The 25,571-nt window shown below is 48.3% G+C and overlaps 1 protein-coding gene across 1 annotated transcript in view; it reads left to right on the top strand.

Annotated features, from left to right (window-relative positions):
- The window catches only part of LOC144824276 (zona pellucida-like domain-containing protein 1), a 260,372-nt gene that overhangs the window by 23,329 nt on the left and 211,472 nt on the right, over nucleotides 1–25,571 (top strand). Inside the window, exons 4-5 of the mRNA XM_078683407.1 lie at nucleotides 642–714; nucleotides 2,378–2,475. Of these exons, the coding sequence (XP_078539533.1) occupies nucleotides 642–714; nucleotides 2,378–2,475 (171 nt within the window). The remainder of the gene's footprint in view (nucleotides 1–641; nucleotides 715–2,377; nucleotides 2,476–25,571) is intronic.

The following is a 25,571-nucleotide window of genomic DNA, read 5'->3' as shown; positions in this document are numbered from 1 at the left end:
AATACATATAATAATACACTCGTATCAATGTTCCCAAACGTATCATTACAAAATTGAATGAAACAATCATATGCATAGTACTGACTGATTACCATTGCCAGAGACTCAAAATGTATAGCCGTGGATCGGCGTTGCACTGGCAGTGAAACCCAAGAGAGTTAGTTCTCGTAGCCCAATTGCAACAGTTGCTTCAAAAACATAGGAGATACAAACAATCCAGCCGTGGATCGGCATAGCTCCGGTAACATATAAAAAGTGTTATCCGGAGAATAACGAGTAAGATAGCACATCAAATGATATTTACAGATCATCATTAGAGTATATATATATATATAAATAATGTACTTTTACAAGGTATATGCCTTCACCACGCATGCCTTTGCGTTGTGATGGCATGCGTGGTAAAGGCATATGGGGAGTAAATGTTTGCGAGATAATGGTATTTCGTTGTATTGGTTTTGCGTTATCAAAAATGCGGACTAATGGTATGCGGGATTTTATCCCGCGGGATAACGTCATATATTCAATTCTATATCTCCATCCATGTCTATATCTATAGATAAACAAAAAGCTATATGAAATGCAATGGATTACTTAAAAATAAAGAGGGCTTTCTACTTACGCTGACATTTTCTTTTAAGGTATTCAGTCAGTGTGGCAGTGAACACCAACAATGGCAGTTTCATCAGCACCCTAAGTATGAAATTATTCTTGGTAAGTATTAAAACATTAATGAAATATTTGGTCATACTCCTATAATAAGGTTAACTTGAAAAGATTAGTTTACAATCAATAGAGCAATTATCACATGTAAATAAGTAAACATGAAATAAGTATACTACATTTTAGGGTGAACACTTTTTAAGCAAGTCACTCTAGTCATTTAAAACTGCCTCATTTGTTAGTAAAATAGAGTACTCGGGGGTATTGCAAACTTTTCCCTTAAGGAAAATTCCCTGATACCAATCCAGAATTGAAACAGTGAAGTCTGAAAACAATTCAGGTAATGTGATTAGCATTATATATGTTTAAAATGCACCAAGAGAGAAGACCTAAGCATTTTATCAGTCACATGTTTAGCAATCATTGAATATCAATTCAGTTTTGTGGAATTGCAATTGGCAACATATTTTGGGATATCCTCCTAACGACTGAGCAATTCTTTAACTCATAAAAAACCCACGTAGCACGGCATACTGCAAGAGACGATTGACCAGGAGGACAAACAATAGTGGATATCAGTATCTCTAACATATATGTTGATAAGATACTGTCAGATTGTGTGTAGTTATTTCAGCGATTGAGTATGCAAAGCAGAGAATAAAAATGAGTCATCAGAAAATCCATTTAATATGCAATAGTTTACTTTAAGAAACTGTGCTAATTGTGGTAATATGACTGTATGATTGTCTTGCTGACTACTAAATGCCACTGTGTTGTAAAAGTGCTGTAAGTAAATCATGCATGATTCCTAATCAAATCAAATCTTTTTACATTTGATATTTTATTAGCAATCACAATGCCAATCAGTTAGTAATTGATTAGAATTCTGTCCCTTTTGAATTATCTGGTATTTTCATTGTTAACTTCTTAAACACGTAGGGTCATATTATCAAGGGCCTTATCACCACTTTAGCTGGACTTTTTCCCGCTAAAGCGGCGATAATTTCATCGCCCTATTAGCAAGCTGTCGCTAACAGCAGTTAGCGACAGTTTGTAGGCGATAGCGAGCGGTTTGTTGCCCGCTTTACATGTCAGCGATATTTATCGCTAATGACATGCAACCTGTTAGCGACTGAAAGCAGTCGCTAACATCGCTATCGCCTATTATCAACGCAGGCACAGCGATAAAAAAATTCACGCTAAGCGCGAATATCGCCAAAAACTAACGCCTGCTCAGACCACTTCTTAACCTGTATATCCAATGGGAGTTGGATATTCAGGTTAAGACCCTATTGACGTTAATGCCTGAATATTGCTGGATTTCCAGCGATATTCAAGCACTGAGCCGCTATCGCCGGATATTTTATCACATTTGAGATAAACGTTGCTAATAGCACGTTATCTCTGCGAAAAAAATCCGGCGATGCGCGGCGATAAAAAAAATATCGCTAAGCTCATTTAGCGATAAATATTGCTAGTTGTTGATAATATGCCCCATATTTTTAGATTTTGGTGCATGTGATTAGGTCACAATTCTTGCAATAAACATTGAGGAATGTCACATTTTTCATCACAGTCTTCCATGTATTATAAGTCATTTGTCGGTCATCCTAAATAGTTATTCAACGCCCAGCTGTAACTTCTAAACGTGTATGTAATGTGATATGAGCGAATGTAGAAAACTAAGAGAGTAACTATCATCTTTTATTACAAGGATGCCAACTTCTCTATGACTTTGGACCAGAACGGTACTGCATTACCGCTCAAGACTATGATCTATGTTCAAATTGATGCCACTGGCCTGGCAGCGAAGTAAGTTTTATGAGGAGTCATTTTCGCACAACTGTTATTGAAAAAAAGTCTTAAGATTTCAAATCTGTAGAACAGCGCGACTGGAAAAGTGGTAAGGGGAAGAATTGTTACATGCTGTACACCAGTATTGTTTTGGGAATGGGCCCCCGAATTTAGGGGTTTCCTTTCAATGCTCAGTATCTAGCATCCGTTATTATTGGCATCTATACAAGTGTTAAATGTACAACCTTGAACCATGACAAGTGCAGGTAAAGATCGTAGCTATTTTAAGGCAAATGTTTGGTGTCTACAAGTTTCTTTCATTTGCTACTATGAAAGTGGAAGGGATTGATCTAACTAGAGTCAATTACACAGGCTGCAACATCTTCTTTTCAAATATTTTCCAAAAATATGCATATCATCTTCAAATCTTTGAGTTCATTATAGAAGATAAGGCAATAGAAGTCTAGTGTTTACCTTCGAGTCAGGTTATCTAACGTAAAATATAGCTGTTGCATCCAGAGTGGTTTGCATTTATTTGGGAAAAGAGGTAAGTCAATTCTAAAACATTTGATTGAGTGCATCAATTTCCATCCAAACATTGAAAATACTTATATCCAACCGACTACTTAAAACATTGTTGCCTATAATCAACGTATTTTAGAGGAGAATAAGCTCTGCATTTTACTTTATAATGCCTATGAACACATTTTGCTATGTTTATTCAATCTGTTCTTAGAGTAGTTCATGTTTTAGCAATTACTTTAAGGGTTGTTTAAAAAAATGTTATTTAACAGCTTTATAACCTTTCTGGGGTTATGCAATTACATATGCATGGGTACTGTGAAAATGTTTAATCTTCAGAACTCAAGAAAGCGAACAGAGTGATGCTGTGGAATCTAAATCTAGAGTGTGTCATTGTGTCCTGATATATAGTGAAGAATTAGGCAGAACATTTGTGTAGAAGCAGGGCATCCTCATTAAATATAAGTAAGAAGAACAAGTATACAACTAAGATAGTTCTTTTCGGAACATTACACAACTCTCCTCCTCTGTCTCTACACAAGTTTTAGCTTTGTCAGCATAGTACTTAGCGGCTTTAAATCATTCTAGGCATCACTACCTTTCCAAGTAGAGCAGAGAGACACCAAGACACATTGAGATCAGGAATATATAGCCCCATACAGATTTGATATTACCATGTACCAGTGTTACATTTGGAAAAACAATGACATGCTAGAGCCAAAACATTTTTAGGCGAGTACTACCCTCTCCTGCCACTTACAATATGCGATCAACTTCCACCACTGGTATGGCTCATTTCCATCACTTGTGCAGCCCATTTCCCTTGCTGGTGAGACCCAATGCCCTAAGAACACACCCAAGGCTTTTTCTGTATTGACTAACCCCAACAAGTTGTTTAACTGGTGGCTTCAGGAAAAAGGATGTGATGTGTCTGAAGGGGTGCTTTAATGCTTAAGTGAGAGTCATGAATGTTGTGCTGTCACTATACAGGTTACTCCTAGCAGATCCGACTAAAAAGAGCTAAAATGGTGCAAAAAAGGTAACATTGTCTTTGAGTATTTTCACCCCTATTTCAGAAGGTAAAATTTCTAGGTGTGCCATGATTAGTAACTATTGGGTCATGGCAGCACTGAATTGTCCTATCCCCGAAAAGCCTGCTCAGACATTTCATTGCACCTCTTCAGCACCTTGGTTTACCTCTGAGGTAGCTGCAGCAAAAAAGAACTGCAACAAATGTGAGCAAATTTAGTTCTCTTCTTGCTCAACTCAAGACAGACTGAAATATTCTATGGAGCTATGTAAGCATAAGAATTTTTTTAACTTGTTAGGGTCAGCTTTTGCAAGCCAAGTTTAAATCCACAACGATGTTAAAGAATTTAGCTCATTTTGGTGCAACTTAATATATAGTTACTCATTTGCCTCAGCTGTGTATGGATCTTTCCAGTTTCGTTCAATCTAAAATGAATAACATTGTAGACACTTTTTCTTACACTCACTCTGGTAATAATGTTCAGCAGCAGACTAAGATCACGAAAGTGCTTCCACTTTAGTCTCTTTCTTTTAATCTACTGATTAATTTGTTTTAATCAAAATTACCTACATTTTTTCAAGCTCACTTTTAGACCCATGTCAAATGAAGGTGGTTCAAGCCCTTTCACCTTCACTCACTACAGTCTTGGCCAAAGCTCTGTTATGGCTCCTTAGAAGTAGTGCCAAAGGAATAGAAGAAAGTACTTGTATTTCTGCTCCTGAAAAGCCCATGATATTTTTGCCATTGCTCTTTATTAAGTTTTGTAAAACATTGACAAACAATGCATTTCCGGCCCATTCTGGTTCCAAGACAATTACATTGGCACAGATAGATACGTAACAATAATATTGTGTACATTATATATGTCTGTGTAACAACTACTGCAGTACTTTCCGTCTAATAATAACCCTTCGAGTGCACTGTGTTATAAGAGTAGTTGAACTATTAAGAATAACAATGTAACTTTAGTGTGGTGTCTAGCATCATGTGGTGGACTCCTTCGTAATGCCACCTCCCCCACATTCAATGATCCCTTTCTGAGCACCCACTATCTTCTCCTGCATATTTCCATTTCTGATCTATCACTACAATGTACCTGCTACTCAAGGAGATTGTATATCCGATCTGGGTCACAATTCTCCCAGGGAGGTGTCCAATTAAGTGTAGCGCCCACCTCTACCCCCTTGGCCACATCTGAGATCACATTGATCTCCGCTTGGGTCTATTTCCATAGATCGATCTCATTGTCATTGCAGCCTTCCATAATGTTACAATGTGCCGTTTAGTAAGGACCAATGCTGGGGCAATAAACTGTGATACATGTTTATGTTTTTTTGAGTGTGTCATTAACCCCAGCAGCCACAGTGAGGCATCTCTATGCACCAGCCAGCCTGTGAGGTCTGTTATGTATTACAGTATTGCATCAGAGAAACCCACTATATCTGTACAGCACCATACCATACCATATGCTGGAAATAGGCATCTTCTTATTCATATCTGGAATAAACTGTTTCAGCTCCCGGGAACAAGTGGCCTATTATACAAGGTGTTAAATAGGTGTGGTGGAGGTAGTTAAACTGGACACGCATCATTCTGGCATTCATGGAGAGCCCTTTTACAATCACTAAGCATCCCTCCCATTGTTGGTCCAATAAATCCACACCTTGCATTCGCTCCCACCATTTCTTCAGATGTCCCAGAGGTTATGTAGTGTTCTGCAGCAGAGTGATGTTGAGGGCCATCACAGTGTGCCTGCCATAACCATGTGTCACTAATACGTGTGGTTTTCAGGTCGCCAGTACCTAGTTTCCCACTCCCCACCTCTCTCCGAGCAGGTTGCTCACTGCTGCATAGAGCAAAAAGTTACCCGGTGCCTTGTTAGTGGTCTTTTGCAGAAAATGAAAAGGTTACAAATTTCCTTCCCCACATACTGTGACGTGCCCGACTGTTTAGGGGTGTGCACCATGCATGTCAGCCAGAGTTGCACTCTCGGGTCTGAACCAAAAGGGCTACTCTGATACACACACGTTTTTCTTCCACCATCAATGAACTGTCCTGTAGGAGGATTGGTGGTATTAGCTTTCCATTCGCTCACCAGAGTTCCAGGAGCAGTGTTAAGCCATCTAAGTGCTCCTGTATAATCTGGGTGTATTGGTCCAGTGTTCAGCTTTTACCAAATTGGCCATAGGGCTTGATTCTCATGAATCAGGTTTCATTCCTTGCATAGTGGGGACGATTCTTGTCTCTGTGGTAAATGGCGTTTGCTTGACTCTGAATACTTGAGAGGCAACCAACCTAACACTATTACATCTTTCAGTGACTTTGGATATGGCCTCTCTTACCACCCTGACAGATCACTTCTCTTACAATAGGGAGAAAGAACAAGCTCAGATCTGGTGTACATAATTTTTGAAAGGACAAAGTCAGGTGGTTTCCTTGTCCCCCAGCGCCCCAACAATAAGATAATCTGTTGTGGATTACATCGGAGCTCTGTGCTATGCATCACCCTGTTTATCTTTTGTGTTTCATCTTGGATGGACATGATCCATTCTTTCAGCTTCAATGTCTATGGGTATGCAGATGGAGTGCATATGTAGATGTGACTAAATGAAGCTCTAACCTTCGTCCAAGGTCAGTCCATCCCTCTTATAATTCTAATTACTCGGGCATTAATTTGGGCAAAACTGAGGACCTCTTCTTTGGCAACCTTTTTTATTTAGTCCTCTACGTTGAGGCTAGAAGATCTTGATCCTTCCAGCCCCCCACGTTCACCATGTAATCTTGCCATTATGCTTGACACAAAGCTTTAATTGAAAGGTCAATGTAAGAAGCGTGCTTCATCATGTGTTTTTATAATTCAGGTAATCAGGAAAATAATACCTCTTTCTTCCAACCTACGCTCACAAAACCATAGTCCCGGCATTGGTTCTTTCTCTCCTGGACTACTGCAACATGAGCCATATCATTCTGACTATGTACTATATAGCCAGGTTGAAGTAATTCCAGAACAGGGGTTTGCACCTGATTATTGAGCTTAACCAGCGTACATGCATTATGTGCCATCCAAGTTTTTGCACTGACTTCTGATTAGAAAAGTGATGCATCTTTAAGACCCTTAAAGAAATTGAAATTAATCCCAAATATTAGGGCGCACTTCATTCACTGTATGCCAATTAGAGACCTCCATTAGGCTCGACCCATCTTGTGCTTGTTCGAAGTTTTGAAGGGCGTGTCTGGATTGGGGGGGTCGAGCTCTGCCACCATGGCTTGGAATGCCCTGTCTAATAGCCTATGTACTATCACCTGTCACTCACACTTCCACAAACAACTAAGAAAACAAATTTGTTCCGAAAAACAATCATTTAACTTCTTTCATTGTCCCCAAAACACATTTGTGGGGTAAGCATGGTTTACAAATTTTCCATTGATTTATTTTAATTAAAATCAGTTGAATGTATTGCAATTCACATCAACTCATTCAGTAAACTTGAAAGTCTGACATGATAGATCAGTGGTACCTGGTGATCTTTTAAGGTGGTGGAATGCCTCATGGTACCTGACCTGAATAGCAGAGATCGAGCGAAGCAAGCAATCCCGCCGTCCTCAACGAACGTAATGAACTTTTCATCCTGGAACCTTATGAAAATTAGTCAAGTAGTGCATTTTGCAGCACAATTTCCAACTAGCAGAGAAGCAACTGATAGGATTGGATTTTATACAACCATACATGGAATATGCTTTGGGGACTCCGCTCAGCAGCAGCAGAGGAGAAACCATTAAACAGCCCAACCAGAGCATGTGGCTGTGCCGTCCACCAGGCACCAGAAAAGGAGTAAACCATAGGAAAGGGTATTATACAACCGTCTGAGGTATATGCTTTCAGGGCTCCACCACCAGTGGCAGAAGAGCAGCAGAGGAAAAACCCTAATTTTGGACTAGCAGCTGGAGACGGAGTTGTTACACCTGCACCATCTGAGAGGGCTCTATAGCAGTGTAGAGTAAGTCCACACGGTTGACCCTAGCACAAGGAGACCATAGGACAAGGCTTAAGTGGGACATGGCAGTGTCTCAGTCACTCTTAGACACAGCAGCACCTTTAACTGCAGATAGGAATCCTATACTTTTTACCTGAAGCTAGCCTTGCTCTAGGGTGTCTGCCTGTCACGTTTGTTTCCCCAGCAGCAGTGACTGTAGCCATCTGGCACTACACCACACCTTCAGCAGCAGCCTTCAGTGAGGATGGATTGGCATGATGTACAACAGACAGGCTAGTGGTCCGTGGGTATAGTGGTTGGGCAGGACCACGCCACAGTGGTGGCTAGCCTTAAGGCATAAGGACAGTGAAAAAATACTGCTGGCACATATGTCACTGACCACGGCCTGGCCCCCAAAGTGAGCCATGGAGCATTTAGGCACTTCAAGGAGAAACCGAGCTGAACAATTTGACAGATCATGGAATGTCTGCACCAGTAATGATGAAGACACACAGCAACGACAATGACTTGAGTCTCTGGGCCTGGGTGAGCCAGCGTGGTAGAACTGGGAGGCCAGCGTCAGCCAGGGACAAATTAAGATCAATCATGTACCCTTTCACAAACAGTGAGGGACCTATTTACAAACAGCCTTTTGTAGTACATATAGTAGTACTACTAGGACTAAAGTGGAGGGATCAAGGGAGAAGTACAGAGGGCTTAAAGACTCCTCCATTGTTGTTGCTGGGCCTGGTGGGACTCGCTGTTCCAGGGCTCACCTGTGTTTCTGCCTGCCTGCCAGCTTGCCACAGCTGCTGATGGGGGGAGGCGCCAGGTCATCTCGCTACAAAGTGCTGCCTGTAACCCCGCAGCGTGGACTCTTTCATAGTTGTTGCTGGCCCCGGTGGGACTCGCTATTCCAGGGCTCACCTGTGTTTCTGCCTGCCTGACAGCTTGACACAGCTGCTGAAGGGGTGAGGTGCCAGGTCATCACGCTAGAAAGCGCTGCCTCTACCCCCGCAGCGTGGACTCCTCCATCATTGTTGCTGGCCCTGGTGGGACTCGCTGTCCCAGGGCACACCAGTGTTTCTGCCTGCTTGCCACAGCTTCTGACGGCGGAGGCGCCCAGTCATTGTGCTACAATGCACTGCCTCTGCTCCCTGAGCGCGGACTCCTCCATCGTTGTTGCTGGCCCTGGTGGGGTTTCTGCCTGCCTGCTTGCCACAGCTGCTGATGGGTGGAGGCGCCAGGTCATTGCACTACAAAGCGCTGCCTCAAACCCCGCAGCACGGAACACACACAAGACTCATCCGGGCGTGCGACCGGGCAAAAACCAGGCCAAGGGCGGTCCCGTCTGCCCCCGTCCGTGGCCGAACATGGCTGGGCTGGGCCACCTCTCTTTAAATTAATCTTTGGGCTCGGAGTAAAGGGTAAGTGGCTTCTTCACTACCTTATATCCTGTAAGGGGGTATTTTCCCATAAATATCTAAACCCCAGGAGCATGGGGAAACAGAAATCGCCACCAAACCCAAAAGGAAAAGGAAAATTAAACTCTGAATCAAATACATCGATAACTAATTACTTAACTAACGCGATGGGCCTAATTTATAATGAAATAGCCAATGCTGAAGAACGCATTGCTGTTACTAAAACAGCCTTGAACACTGCCTTAGAAGAAGCTAGACTTAAAACAATGATTTCAGAAAACGGAACCAACAATTCATTATGCCCAGGAGGAACTGCGCCTATCTATATATCGTAATTGAAGCACCCTTTGTATTGACAACTTTATTAGAGATCTGTACTGTCAGGGAGCACTCAAATGATTTGCGCCCCTGCAAAAAAAAATAAGCAACTCAATGAAGCCATGCCAACTAGGTCCAACAAACAGACCAAAGTCTTAAAGACGAGTAAAGCATCTGGCACTTAGAATCCTGAAAAGTCTTGAAAGACTACTTAAGAAGTTACATGCGAAAATAGACACAATAGAAAGGAGGCTAATGGCAGAGATAAAAACTGTTAAGCATGATGTTTAATCTATTAGGAAAATGATTAAGGACATAAAATCACCAGAAAAAATATCCGGCCGAATCAACCATATTAAGACTCCAAACGCGGAACTACAGAGTCATCCATCGCAAAATGTGAGCTACAAACTCCCCCTTATTTCCCCTGAACCTGACCAAGAAAAGGATAATACAAACACGCTTAAGAAAAATAGTCCCCGCCCACATGCTTATAACCAACAAGACCACTAATAACAGTAAAAGCATCACAGATAATAGAACCTCCAGTTTTTCAAGAACTCCTCAAGATACCATGCACTTACCACCCAAGGCAACACCATAAAATATTATTTTGAAAGACACCCCAAAGTTGGTAGAGGGGGCCACTGAAACATGGATGGAGCTAAAAAATAAGGTTGTAATTGGTTTACTAATAATAGCAATTGTAGTGCAAATTTTCTTTCACAAGGAATGTTATGAAGAGTGAACTGGGTTGGTCCTTCAAGGAAAATCGAACAAGGGGACTGTGTTGTTGTAAACTTTCGCTTATCAGATCTGGCCAGACAACTTCTTAGAGACAGCCAAAGAATGAGGGAGACACGTCAGATGGTGCAAACGCGGTACCTCTTGGGTTTTTCTATAAACGAGAAGGAGAACAATTTCCATGCAATCGTTACAGTCATTTATCTATAGGTAGGCATACGCCATTGCCAATAACAAACAGATTCTTCCCATTAAGAAGATATAGTGATCTTGATTGACTACCTAAGTACTCAACGCAAGAACTGGCAAACCCCACAAATCACAAATGTGTAATGCCGGGTCAGTACTAAAAGAGCCACAACCATAGAATTGGTCCTTACAGCCTGGAGTATTGCTGGGATTAGAAATAAACTTGAGGATGAAGCATGGATAGATACAATCAAAAGTTGTCACTTAATCCTTTTACAAGAGACATGGGACACTACAGCCTTCTATATTGAGGGATACTCTTCAGTAATCACAACAGCAATTCCCTCCCGTACCGGCAGGTCAAAAGGAGGCCTAGCTACTCTGATTGCAGTCACATCTTCATTAAATTTGAGAAAGTCTTTTACTAACTCGCAATTATTTTAATTATTATGGCTAGAGTTTAATAAAGAACAGAGTATTGTGTTAATCAACTTTTGTAATAACATCTTTGATAATACTAGAAATCAAGTTGTGTCAACCCTCGAAAAGGAACTAGATAAATGTATAAAATGTCTTTAAAATTATTACATTTGTATATGGGCTGGTGATTTCAATTGTAGAAAATGTGATGTTTTAGCTGGAGAAAATTGCAGATTTAAAGATGTACATGGTGAAGCTTGTCCCCACTTACCGCATAATTCCTATGGAGAGTCAATCAATAGAGTAAATCACAAGTATAACCTGGAGCTTCTAGAACAACTGTTCGTAGAGGGGAACACTGAGGTAACAACATACGAAAATCATAACCATTCCTCAATTATTGATCATATTTTGATCTCATAAAACAGTCTGGGTCTGAATAAAAAACTTGAGGTTATTGAAAGTATATTTAGTGACCACCACCTGCTTTTCCTTACCATGGGTTTGCCATTCATACAGCAGAAAAGGGCTCATCTAGTAACAGACATTGAAACCCAAAGAGAAAATGGTATAAGCATTTAATGGTCCGGCATTAATCCATCCTCTTTCCTTGAAAAACTAGTGCATTATAATAATAACCATGACGTGAAAATTTGCACAGAGGGAAAACACCCTGATTCACAAATTATCTTGCCCTTTTGTAATATAACATCTGCAATTGCAAGAGATCTGAAAATGAAAAGTAAGAAGAATACTGAGCCATGCACTAGATGGTTTGATCATTCATGCTCTAAAGCTAATCAGAACCTCAAACAAGCCTTGAAAGAAAGACCTAGACACTCTATCTTGATAAAAGAATAAAGAAAGTCTTACAAACAGGTCTTAAATAATAGAAAAGCAGTAATCCAGGAACAAGCATGAGGAAATGTAATACAGGCAGTAGATACACGGGACATAACATTATTCTGGAAGATAATTAACCAACCCTTTTTTAAAGATCAGACATCAGCAAAGACGGATACCCTGATACAACCCTCTGACAGGATAAGCCAATTGGCCAGATTTTTAATCCAAGCGAGGACAGTTTAACAACTCCCGAAAATAGTGTCTTAAAAACAGCTTGCACTAACCTGGCACCAATATCATTGCAAGAGATCACAGTTGCTTTAGATAGATGTGCCAATGGGAAGACACCAGGTCCCAATGGGGTACCCATAGATTCCTTTAAGTTAGACATTATTGTTTAGGCCTCAGTCTTACTAAGAGTCTGTAATGGCGCGCCAAAGACAAGCCCGTCTGCGCCCGTCGGCGCCTGGACCGCGCCCAGCGCCAGAACCCCTGGACCCCGCACCCCGCACCCCCCGCAACGCCAGACTGCACTACGACTCCAGCACGCTCCACGCACTCAACACCGGATGAAACCACCCCTGCTACCGGGCTACCCCGAAGCGCACCCAAGGGCCCTTCACCTGTCGGAATTGCAGATTCACCAGCATCAAGCCCACCAAACCACCAATCAGAGAACCCAACCACCTCCGCTGCATCCTCCTCAACACTCGCTCCGCTCGCAAACACGCCATCGAACTCTGGGACCTCCTAGACTCCACCGCCCCGACGTCGCCTTTCTGACAGAGACCTGGCTGAGCGCAACCTCAGCACCAGACATCGCCATAGCCATCCCACAGGGCTACAAGATCTCCCGCAGAGACCGCACCAACGGAGTGGGAGGGGGAATCGCCATCATCCACAAGGACACCCTCAGAGTCTCGACCATCACCGACGACACCCTCACCACCGCCGAGCACATGCACTTCCAGATCCACACCGACCCCAACACGACCCTCAGAGGGACACTCGTCTACAGACCACCCTGACCACGAACACAGTTCTGCGACACCATCGCCGACCGCGTCAGCACCCACGCCCTCGCCTCCACGGACTACATCCTCCTCAGGGACCTGAACTTCCACCTCGAGAACAACAACGACGCCAACTCCACCACCCTGATCGACAACCTCGCCAACCTCGGACTCAAACAGTTCGTGACGACACCCACCCACGCTGCTGGACACACGCTGGACCCCATCTTCTCCACAAGCCCTCAAGTCTTCTTCAACCACACCACCGAACCCCACTGGACCGACCACAGATACGTCCACTTCACCTTCAGGAAACCCACCACACACCACCGCACCCAACAGCTGCCACGCCGCTGCTGGGGCAAAGTCACCAAGGACCAACTGACTACCACCCTCGCCCTGAGACCAGCCGCCGACCCCACAGACCCAGACACCGCCGCGACCAACCTCAAACAGTAGATCAACGACTGCGCAAACACCCTCGCTCCTTCTCAAGACCTCCACAATCAACCACATCAACAAGAAAGCCGCCTGGCTCACCGAAGACCCAACGTCAGCGACAAAGAACCATCAAAACCATGAACTCCATCCACTCCGGATCCCCTTCTGACCCCTGCCCTCACCACGTCTTCAACAAAACCATCACAACCATCGCACCCCACCTCCGGAAAACAATCAACAGTTCCTTCGAGACAGCAACCTTCCCGGAAAGCTGGAAGCACGCAGAGATCAACGCCCTTCTGAAGGAGCCCAAGGTGGACCCCAAGGACCTCAAGAACTTCCAGCCCATCACCCTGCTCCCGTTCCCGGCAAAAGTGACAGAGAAGATTGTCAACAAACAGCTAACCCGCTACCTCGAAGACAACAACATCCTGGACCCTTCCCAATCCGGTTTTCACAGCAACCACAGCACCGAGACCGCCCTCATTGCCGCCACTGACGACATCAGGATCCTGATGGACAAAGGAGAAACAGCCGCCCTCATCCTCCTGGACCTATCAGCAGCCTTTGACACAGTCTGCCACCGCGCCCTATCAGCACACCTCCATGACGCCGGAATTCAAGAGAAGGCCCTGGCCTGGGCCACATCCTTCCTCTCCGGCAGAACCCAGAGCGTCCGACTCCCACCCTTCCGCTCAAAAAACACCGAGATCATCTGCGGCGTTCCACAGGGATCCTCCCTCAGCCCGACGTTGTTCAATATCTACATGGCACCGCTCGCCCACGTCGCTCGACAACATAACCTCAACATCATCTCCTACGCTGACGATGCCCAGCTGATCATATCCCTCACCGAAGACCCCCACACCGCCAAAACCAACCTCCACAGAGGAATGAAGGCCGTAGCCGACTGGATGAAGGACAGCAGACTGAAGCTGAATTCAGACAAGACGGAGGTCCTCAATCTCGGCCCCACCCCATCAGCCTGGGACGACTCTTGGTGGCCCACATTGCTAGGCACAGCCCCGGAACCCACAGACCACGCACGTAACATCGGGGTCATCCTTGACTCCACCCTCTCCATGACCAGGCAAGTCAACGCCATCTCCGCATCCTGCTTCAACACCCTCCGTATGCTCCGCAGGATCTTCAAATGGATCCCTCCCGACACGAGAAAAACCGTCCCCCAGGCCCTCATCACCAGCAGACTCGACTACGGGAACGCCCTCTACTCAGGAACAACAACCAAGCTCCTGAGGCAACTACAACGAATCCAGAACGCCTCTGCACGACTGAGCCTCAACATCCCCCGATGCAAGCACATCACACCCCACCTGAGAGGCCTACACTGGCTCCCCGTCAACAAGAGGATCACCGTCAAACTCCTTATCCACACATACAAAGCACTACACAACACCGGACCCACATACCTCAACAACCGACTCAGCTTCCACACCCCCACCCGAAGCCTCCGCTCAGCCAACCTCGCCCTCGCCACAGTTCCCCGTATCCGGAAAAACACCGCCGCTGGCAGATCCCTCTTCTACCTCGCCGCCAAGACCTGGAACGCTCTCCCTACCAGCCTACGACAGACTCAGGACCTGCTGGCCTTCAGAAGACTTCTCAAGACCTGGCTCTTCGATCAGTAGCGCCCCCCCCCCCCCCAGCGCCTTGAGACCCTCACGGGTATGTAGCGTGCTTTAGAAATGCTTTTGATTGATTGATTGATTGAAACTCGCACTTTCCTGTATTTTGGCATGTTATGTTTATCTAATGGCAACTGGGGGTCACATGTGGAATTAAGTAAATTAACATTGCTATGTTCAACAGAGGCCATTTTCAGATTTTCCTCTAAGATAGGGAATAAACCAGCAAGAGAGATATTGACACTTGATTAGAGTAAAAGTATTTCGGGGCTTGTTATGGCGCTGCTCTATGGGGAACGGCTAACTGTGCTGCAGTTCAAACTCAGGAAAACATATTTCTGAGGAGAATATTGACAGTCTCTAATTCTACTCCCTCTTATATAGTACATAAGGAGCTTGCAGTTCCCTATATTGATGAATACATCAGTATAGCCCCTCTAATTGCCTGGCACGGGATATGGTGTACAATCGGAACCAGATTCACCAAGGATATCATAACTGATTGCCTGGGTCTTGAACACAGCATCAAAATCCTGTGGCTGGCTTATATCAATAAACTCCTAAAAGCGGTTGATAAATACTTTGATATTCATGACCCTGCAGAATCCTATATTATAGTAAAAAGGAACTGAAAATGGGGCTTGTTGGGGCTAGGGAACTCAGGAGGGAAACTAGGGAGAATGAAAAATCGACAATTAAGGAATACAAGGAGGGACAACAAGAGAAAGGTGTACAACAATATCTGTTCTGGGTACCAAACCTGTGTCATAGATTCAATCTTACAAGACTTAGATTGGGTACTCACCACTTTTTAGTTTTCTATTTATTACAAGCTTTTGAGAAACGGAGGAGAGTAGGCATCTATCTGGAACACACCACTTAAATGAATGGTTAAGGAATTATGGGCCAACCCATGCAAGGCTTGGTTGTCAAAGCAAAGAGCCTTGAATTTGAATTGTTGCCTAATAGGCAAACAATGCAAATGTTTGATGGCCTGAGCCACTGATTGAAATTTGGGAGTCCCTGTGATCATTCTGGCAGCAGCATTTTGCAAACCCTGCAGTTTGTTTAGATGTTGTTGCTGCATATTGAGATATAAGGCATTGCATTAATCGATCTTAGAAAGAATAAGTGCAGTGGTATCAATTTTTTGGCCAAGACTGCAATGTATGGGAGAATCGTTTTTATCCTTTAAATGTAACTTTATTTCGATCACAAAGATCTTAAAAAGTACACAGCACAAGACGAGTTCAGAACAGAATATATTAAAAAAAAATCTTTTGGGGCGTGGCTTGCATGGCGCCGTGAGCGGACGCATCTCGTCGGAGCTCCCGCCGTATCGGGCTATTTTAAGCCATTAAAGCGGAGTCGGGGACTTCTGTTTCCACCCCCGGAGCTGTTTGGTGGGGGCTGCTGGCATTGTCGCTGAGTCCGGTCGAGTGCACTGGAGGGAGAGCGGAGGACGGCAGCTTCTTCCTGACGCCGGCCGGAGGCTCGGAGGGGTGCCCGCCATCTTGGTCCCTGCACCGCCTCTACCATCGCCCAAACTGCTAAGGAGGGGAACGCGAGAACGCGAGCGCTGCTGACGCGCTCCTGAGAGCCCCGAAGACCGCGCTCCCTGTAACTGCAGCGGCCGATCCTCTCTCAGCCCCGGCGAGCAGTGGGTGAGCAGAGGTGCTGAGTCCCCGGCGGGGATCGGGTGCGGAGGGGCCGCCATCTTGTGGTGTCCAGCGGACGGAGGCTGCGGCCCGGCTGCGGGGCCCTGGGTATCGTGGGCTGTCTGGAGCTTCCCACCCTGAGGACCAGAGCGGGAGAGTCCTGTGGGTGGCTCTTCACTACAGGGCGAGCGGCGGTGGGTCACTGCAGACGGGAAGCACTGAACACTGAGACCCGCCATTTTGTGCATCGCGAGAGAGGCCCGCGTGTGGATCCCTAAGGCCGAGGGGCACACCCGTGGTGTGGCCCCTGTATGCGGGGGTGGAGGCCCCCGGCGACCAGCGCGGACTGAGGCTCCTGACAGTGCTGATCACGGCTGCCCGGTGTGGGGGTGCCGGCCCGGGCCCCCTCCCCCCCCCTGAGTCACGCCGCTGGTTGCAGCGGAGGAGTGGAGCCCTCAGTGCAGCGAATCGGCGAGCGGCGATACCTGGAGGCCCGCAGGTGAGCGGTGCCCCTATCGATACTCTGAGGAGCATTGGGTGAGCGGTGACAAGGCAGTGGTGTGGCTGGGTGCGGAGCGCTCTGGCAGTGGACTGGTGCAGTTCCTCCTTGTGGCTTCCTGTCTGCACCGGCATGGACCTGGCCCCAGTGGGAGTCCCCTGATGGCGACTAAGGCGGGAGTGAAGCGGTGGAGCACTGGGATCTGGTGGTGCGTGGAGTCCGTTGCCCTGCTGACAAGACAAGGCTGCGCTGTGAGGAGAGCTTGCGGGGGTGGCCCTCGAGGTGAGCGGTAGCAGGGAGACCGGAGTGGAGGGAACGCCCTGCTGCTGGATAGACCATCTCTAGACGCCCTGGCTCGGTGGGCCCAGTCTGCTAGTTTGAGGTGAGCTGCCTGGATTGCTTCGAAAGGGGTGGGGGGCCCACTGTTGTCCTGCTGCTGCGGGAGCCGGGTGATCTGGACTCTGGACCCTCTGGTGGTCGGGGTGCGGGCCTGCTCCCTCTATCCCTGACTAGTGCGCTGTCCCGGTGGGCCTCCCTACACCCCCCCTGCTCGTGCTGTGTTCTTGCCGTCTGGTGCTGTGTGGACGCTGTGGTGAGGCGGATCTTGGCCTGCAGGTGGTCCCCCTGGTCGTGAGAGAAGATGACACGCACTAACAAAGGCGCCAAGGCCGACCCGGCGGCGGCCCCTAAAGACAACACGGTGGTAGCCATGTGGGGCAAGACGGGGGCTCCGACCGCTGGAGAGGGCCCGTCGAGAGTGGCTGCGGACTCCCCGCCGGTCACACAGGCGTTTATGGCTGCCTTCATGACTGATCTTAAGGCGGAAATAGGATCCCTGAGAACTGAGGTGCACTCCTGCGTTACTGAGCTCAAGAGGGAGGTTACGGAGCTGGGGGACCGTGTGGACGGCTTGGAGAGGACCATGGACACAAGGACGGAGGACCAAGAGCACCTGTGGCAGCGCCTGACAGCCCTTGAGGAGCAGAACATTGAACTCCAGATCAAGCAGGAAGACTTGGAGAACAGGGGTCGGCGCAACAATCTCCGTATCCGAGGCGTGCCACTCGGAGAAGAAGGGAAGGACGTGATGGATTATGTGGCGCAGCTCCTCCATGAGGTCCGAGGAGATGAAGACATCTCGCCCCCCACTCTGGATCGTGCGCATTGGGTGGCGGCCCCTACGGGGAGATCGGGCCTCCTGCCGGACATCCTCACCAGGGTACACTTTTTTGTAGAGAAGGAGGAGATTTGGAAGCGCGCGAGGGACAAGCCCGACCTCCAATACAAGGGCCATAAGATTCAAATATTCCAGGATTTGGCGCCTAATACCTTGAAACGCAGACGTGCATTCCGCCCAGTGACGGAGAAGCTGCGAAGCATGAACATTCCGTACCAGTGGGGCCATCCCTTCGCGCTTATTTTCCAGTGGGAGGGTCGGCGCAAAGCTCTGAGATCCTACAACGAGGCGGCGCGGCTTCTTCATATCACGTCTTCTCCCCCGGAGAGCCCTTCTAGACCCTCGTCCCGCAAGAGAACGCCGACTGGACCTGACTGGACCACGGTGCCGAGGAGACGACGCACCCCGCCTGTTGAGGACCCCACGCACAGCCAGGCTAGACAGGACGTAATTGCCCACATTAAAGCTCTTGAGGAGGCCGTGGCCGATCCCGAGGGGCGTTCTCCCACGATGCGCCCTCCTACGCCGTGAAGATGACACTACACTTGCCGTATTCCTCCTGAGGTTCTGTTCTCCTGTCTCCTTCTGCAGACAAGGGGTTGAGTGGTGGGGGGGGACTGATGAGCTCCTGATTCCCCTACGCTGGGCCTGGGGCGGTGGTGGCTCCATACCTCCTGGTGCGCTCTGATAGTCATGTCCCTCTTGAACTGCCCCCTGGGGAGTGACATCCCGAAGGACATTCGAACCTATGGGTGTAGGATGCCCTATTCTGGGGACAGAGGACTCTGGCCCTGTTGGCCGCACTTCTATGGTTCCTGCTGCCAGCCGGTTCGGCTGAAGACTGTCCGTTCTATGTTCCTAGCTGCCTCTATCTTCCTTTCTCTTTCTCTTTCTTTTCTTCTTTCTCTTTCCTTCTGTGCGGGACCTGGGAGGGTGCCGGGGGTGGCGGATGGGGTGCGGAGGGGGAGGACCCATGCCCGGGGTGTATGGCTGATGTGTGGATTGCTGAGGATGGTTTTGAAAGCGAACTCTAGAGCTCCCTGCCATGGCTAGTAGTGTGAATGGCCCCCTAAAGTTCCTGTCCCTTAATGTTAAGGGCCTTAACTCGGCCAATAAGCGCAAGCAGATCTGGCACTACCTTCTGCGGCATGACCCGGACATCGTTTTCATGCAGGAGACCCACCTTCTCCAGGCCGACACTGGGCGCATGGCGCATCCTAGATACCCTCTCCAGTACTGGGCGGCGGCGGATACAAAGACGGCAGGGGTGGCGATTCTGTGCAAAGCTGGCATCAGGCGGGGGGAGAATAGGCTCTTCCGAAGTGGAGATGGTCATTTCCTTAAGGTGACTGTTGAGGTGGGACTACGACGTGTTACACTGTGCAATGTGTATGCCCCCAATCTGGCGCAGGATCGTTTCCTCCGAGACCTCTTGCGGGAACAGGTACTTCAGGGTACCCCTCTCTCATTCTTGGGGGAGATTTTAATATGGTATGGTGTCCTACGATCGACCGGAGTGAGGGCTCCTTTAACGGGGCTGGGGCGATGTCATTGGCGCTTCGTAAGCAGATTGGCGACCTAGGTTTGTTTGACGCGTGGCGCTATTTTTCCCCGGATAAGAGAGAGTACTCCTTTTACTCGAGCGCCCACCGCTCCTACTCTCGTATCGACCATCTGTTCCTATCCCACGACCTCCTCAGGGATGTGGTGGATGTGGGGATGTCGGACATATCCATCTCGGACCACGCGCATGTGGAACTGCTCCTTTGGGATCCGCGGAACTGTCCCCCCCCCCCGAGAGCGGAAATGGTATCTGCCACCGCACATCCTTCGTGACGAGGCGTCTGTTGAGGACATTCGTACAGCCATTACCTCCTATTTTGAGACCAACGACCTGCCCGAGACGCCTTTTTCGGTGGTCTGGGACGCCTTTAAGGCCACGATACAGGGCCACATTACATCCCTGGCGATCGCGAGGGCACGAGAGGGGAGGGCGGTGGAGGACGGCCTGGTGAGGGACCTAAAAGCTGCGGAGGCGCAGGATCAGAAGGGATCTACCTTATCTTAAAAGAAGCTTTAGGAATTTTACGAATGAGGCTCTGGCCCCTTTCATCCAAAATATCAATATCACTTCACAGCGGATGGTGGATGAGGCGGCTCAAGAACTCACCGACTCTATTACCAAGGCTGTAGATGAGTTAGCCCCCTCCTCACTCAAAGCTGTGGCGCGACTTAAGCCAACTGCCCCTTGGTTTACGGATGCACTGAGGCTTCTTAGACAAAAATGCACAAAGAAGGAACGGGGATGGCGCAAATCGTGGGATCCTAAAGATCGAGAAGTTTACAAGGGCCTGTTACGAGAATACAAAAACAGAGTTATTAAGGAGAAACAGGTCTACTTTACAAACTTAACCTGTTCTCTTACATCATCTAAAGAGCTCTTTAAGATCGTAGACTCTTTATGCTCTCTCCAGGCACCCGATCCCGTGGTTGTTTCTCAGGAGCTATGTAATAATATCTCAGACTTCTTCTATAAAAAAAATAGATGATATCTACCTAGCTCTACAATCACAGAGGATCTCTTTGAGGGAGGAGAGCTCCTCTAGAATTAAACTTCTCGAATCTTGGGATCTGGATGCCCCTCAGGCCTTTAATCGTTTCCCTGTGCTCTCCCTGGAGGGTCTCAATCTCCTCCTAGATATAACGAAATCAGCTTCTCCTCTGGACCCGGTCCCTCTGAAAATACTAAAGGACTGTAGGGATATCATTCTTCCTCCAATGTTAGAAATAATGAATGGAGCCACGGAACAGGGTATTTTCCCGGTAGCATGGAAAAAAGCTACTGTAAAACCTCTCCTCAAAAAGTCCACTCTAGATCCTGGAATATTGAAGAACTTTAGACCAATATCCCTTCTCCCGGCCCCTGCTAAGATGTTGGAGGCCCATCTGAATTGTCATCTCTCCAACTTCCTTGATTCTTCAGGGTTTCTGGATGGGTCCCAACACGGTTTCAGAAAGCTTCACAGCACGGAGTCTGCTTTGACCAAGGTCACGGATAATATCCGCCGGAAAGTAGATCTTGGTCAATCCACCGTGCTAGTACTGCTGGACCTTACAGCAGCTTTTGATACCCTGTCTCCCTCTACTTTAACATCTAGGTTAAGGGAGGCAGGGGTAGCAGGACCGGCCCTTAGTCTCCTGAGCTCTTTTCTCCATCAACGAGAGCAGCGTGTAATGCTTGGAGACTACCTCTCCCTTGCTAAGTCTTTGCAATGTGGGGTGCCACAGGGGTCGGCTTTGAGTCCGACCCTGTTCAATATCTACGTGGCCCCCCTTGCAAGACTAGTAAGATCTCAGGGGATGGAGGTTGTGTCGTATGCCGACGACACGCAGATTATGGTGTCCCTGACCCACCCTGTGAATGTCGCCGCGTCCAACTTTAGGTCCTGCATGCAACTTGTTGCAGAGTGGATGATTCTCAACTCCCTAAAGTTGAACGGCAACAAGACAGAAGTCCTGGTCTTTGGCAAAGACCAGGGCCTGTGGTCAGGTGAGTGGTGGCCTTCATCCTTGGGCATCTGCCCCACTCCTACACAATCTGCTAGGAATCTTGGCATCATTTTTGACACCCGGCTTTCCATGGAACTCCAGGTCAATAGGATGGTGGCCACCTGTTGGGGTGTCATTAGGACTCTGAAAAGAATTGTCCATTATCTTTCCCCACAGGCACGTAAGCAGGTTGTGATCGCTCTTGTTGGTTCACGGCTCGATTACTGTAATTCACTCTACGCCGGGGCCAACAAGGGCCTCCTGCAGCGATTGCAGGTCGTACAGAATGCGGCGGCGCGTTTTGTACTGGCCCTGCCTTGGCTGACATCTGTGACCTTGGCCAGGAAGAGTCTCCATTGGCTCCCCATCCCTTCCAGAGTTTCGTTCAAACTTCTTTGCCTCACGTACCGTGCCTTGATGGCCGGTTCGGCTGATGCTCTGGGATCCTTGCTCACGAGGTATGTCCCGAACAGATGTCTACGCTCTCTAGAGCTAAACCAACTGGTAGTCCCACGCGCTAAGAAGGCTAGATGGGGGAGCAAGGCCTTTTCCATTCTTGCACCCCAATTATGGAACACACTTCCCCTGGAGATCAAACTACAGCCTTCACTTGATCTCTTCAGGAAAGCGTTGAAAACTTGGTGTTTCATTAAAGCATATCAGTAAGCTCTTGTATCTGACTACCCCTAGCTAGTTGTTTGAGTTAGGCGCCTTGACGCCCATTGGGCATAGTTGCGCGTTATAAAAGCCATTTCATTCATTCATTCATACCTTGAAGACAAGACGCTGCCTGGCGAATCTGCGGGGCCAACTGCGACTGCTGCGTACCAACAGGGCTGAGGGCTCCCTTCTGGCTCTGAAACAGCTGCATTTTGACGGAGGGGATAAGGTCGGAAAACTCCTAGCGAGACGGCTGAGGGTCAAGGCGGCCAGATCCCATATAGCGAATGTGGCGCTCCCTAATGGGGCGCGAGCAACAGCGGCAGGGGACAAAATGCGGGCGTTCCGGGATTATTACGCCTCACTTTACACTGCGGAACCGCCAACTTCTGCCCTGACGGAAGAAGTCTTGGAGCAGTATAGCGGGTCGACGTTGCACCCCCACACGGCTGAGCTTCTGGAGGAGTCAATAACGCAGGAAGAGGTAACCTCGGCTCTTAGAGAGCTCAATCTTGGGAAGACGCCAGGCCCTGATGGCTTGCCACTCTCCTTCTATCGCTTGTTCCAGTCTCAGCTGAGTCCCTACCTCCTTCGGCTTTTCGCCTCTTTTGATGAGGGCCAGGGCCCTTCCCCAGACATGGGGATGGCGGAAATAGCCTTAATTCCGAAGCCTGGGAAAGACCCCGCACTTTGCTCGTCGTATCGCCCGATAGCGCTACTCAATACCGACTTTAAAATATACACCAAGGTGCTGGCTAAACGGCTGGACCCCCATATGCCTGACGTCGTCGACCCGGACCAGGTGGGCTTTATCCGTGGACGCCAGGGGGCCAATATTGTACGGAGAATCGCGCATTTGGTTGTGAAGGCCCACCACTGGCAGATCCCGGCCTGCCTCCTCTCGTTGGACGCTGAGAAAGCGTTCGATCGGGTGGACTGGTCGTTCCTCAGGGCGGTCCTTTGCAAAGTGGGGCTTGGTCCAAAGATGGTCGCCAGGATCATGGCACCCTATGTTGCGCCAAAGGCTCGGATCCGCGTGAATGGGCGGTTAACGGACCCGATCAACATCGGTAGAGGGACTAGGCAGGGCTGCCCTCTCTCGCCCTTGCTGTTTGCCCTGGCAATAGAGCCTCTGGCGGATATGATCCGTCGCGACCCGGGCATCCACGGCATTCCGATGGGTGGACAAACCCATAAAGTTGCGCTTTACGCAGATGACCTCATCCTCACCCTTACAGAGCCCCGACAGTCTTTACCAGCGCTCCATGCGGTGCTCTGCACCTTCGAAGGCACCTCCGGTCTGAAAATCAATCACGATAAGTCCTGGGTGCTTAACCTTACGATCCCTCCGTCTGAAGTTCCCTCGCTAGAGCAGTTATGTCCGTACCGATGGACCGCTCGCCACATTAGATACCTCGGCCTACTCCTGACCCCCTCACTAGAAGACTGGTCGTCGCTAAACTGGAAAGATTGTCGCAAATCGATCCTTGATGACCTGAGAAGATGGAAGTCACTTATCCCTTCATGGCTGGGGAGACTCAATGCAATCAAAATGTCTATTCTGCCCAAACTCCTTTACCTATTTCAGTGCCTGCCCACGCCTATTCCCTTGACAAATATCCGAGCCTTGCAAAAAGACTGCACTAACTTCATATGGGGGGGTAAGAGACCCCGCTTCTCCCAAGCACTCCTTATGGCCCCGAGAGATCGCGGAGGGCTAGCATGCCCTAATTTAGCGGATTATTATTGGGCCGCTCACTTGCGATTCGTGGTTGAGTGGGGCACCAGGAGGAGTGAGAAAGGCTGGCTCCATATGGACAGGGCAGTCGCTGGCCGTACTATCTGGAATTTGGCTTGGACTCATAAAGCTGGGCGGTCCCCGAGCGCGTATCTGGCGGTGCCCACAAGGACAGTACTGGACGTGTGGGATCGGATAGCGGTAAGGAGGGGTCTCACGACTTTTCCCTCCCCACATACCCCTATTGAGGGCAACCCGTGGTTCCCACCGGCTTATCGCACCAGAGCCTTTGGTAAATGGACCCAGGGCGACTGCAGAGTCCTCACAGATCTCTTTGATGGGGTACCATTAAATCTTTTGCCCATTGTAGGGAGGAGTTTCGGCTTCCACCTGAAGCTGAGTTGCAATATCTCCAGCTGCGCCATTGGGCCTTGACGGACGTGATATACCCTGGGCCACCCGGGACTTTACTCCGTTCGAGCGCCTAGCCCGCTCCTGCACTGACACGAAGGGCCTAATTTCCCAGATTTATCAGATATTGCAACACCCTCAGACTCCGTCCTCGCAACCGTACCAAAAAAGATGGCACACGACGCTGGGAGTCGATGTCACGCAGATGCAGTGGACTCGCTTATGGAGGGATATCCCCAAAGTGTATCGCAGCATACCGCAACAAGAAAACGCGTACAAGGTGATGACGCAGTGGTATTACACGCCTCAGCGCTTGCATAAAATGTTTCCCTCCTCCTCTCCCGGCTGCTGGAGGTGCCATCATGTGCCTGGGGATTTCCTACACATCTGGTGGACCTGCGCCCTGATCGTTATCTTTTGGAAAGAGATCCTGAGCCACATAAGAGGGGTCCAGGGGTTCCCTTTGCCTGATGCCGCTAGTACAGTGTTGTTGGGAATCAAACCTGCCGATCTGCTCGCCCTGACCCGAAGTGAATGGACTATATCATTACAAATGCTGGGTGCTGCCAGACAACTTATTGCCCTGTATTGGAAGAAGGCGGAGGCCCCCCCCATTGCTGCATGGTTTGGGAGACTCTGGCATGTCATCACTATGGAACTGCTCTCTGCGAGACTACAGTCTCGCACTACACGCTTTGAGAAAGTGTGGCAGCCCTTGGTGACCTATCTGTGCAAAACTGAACATGCGAGGAGCATGCCTCCTAGGCTGAGGGCGCTGCATTTAGAAGATGATGCTGTGATCCCCTTTACCCCGCGTAGTCCCATGAGGTGATGGCCATAGAGACTGAACTGTGC

The sequence above is a fragment of the Lissotriton helveticus genome, chromosome 3_1 (genome assembly GCF_964261635.1).
Source record: "Lissotriton helveticus chromosome 3_1, aLisHel1.1, whole genome shotgun sequence".
Lineage (NCBI taxonomy): Eukaryota > Metazoa > Chordata > Amphibia > Caudata > Salamandridae > Lissotriton > Lissotriton helveticus.
Note: the sequence above shows the minus strand (reverse complement) of the source record. Positions and strands in the feature narration are given on the sequence as shown.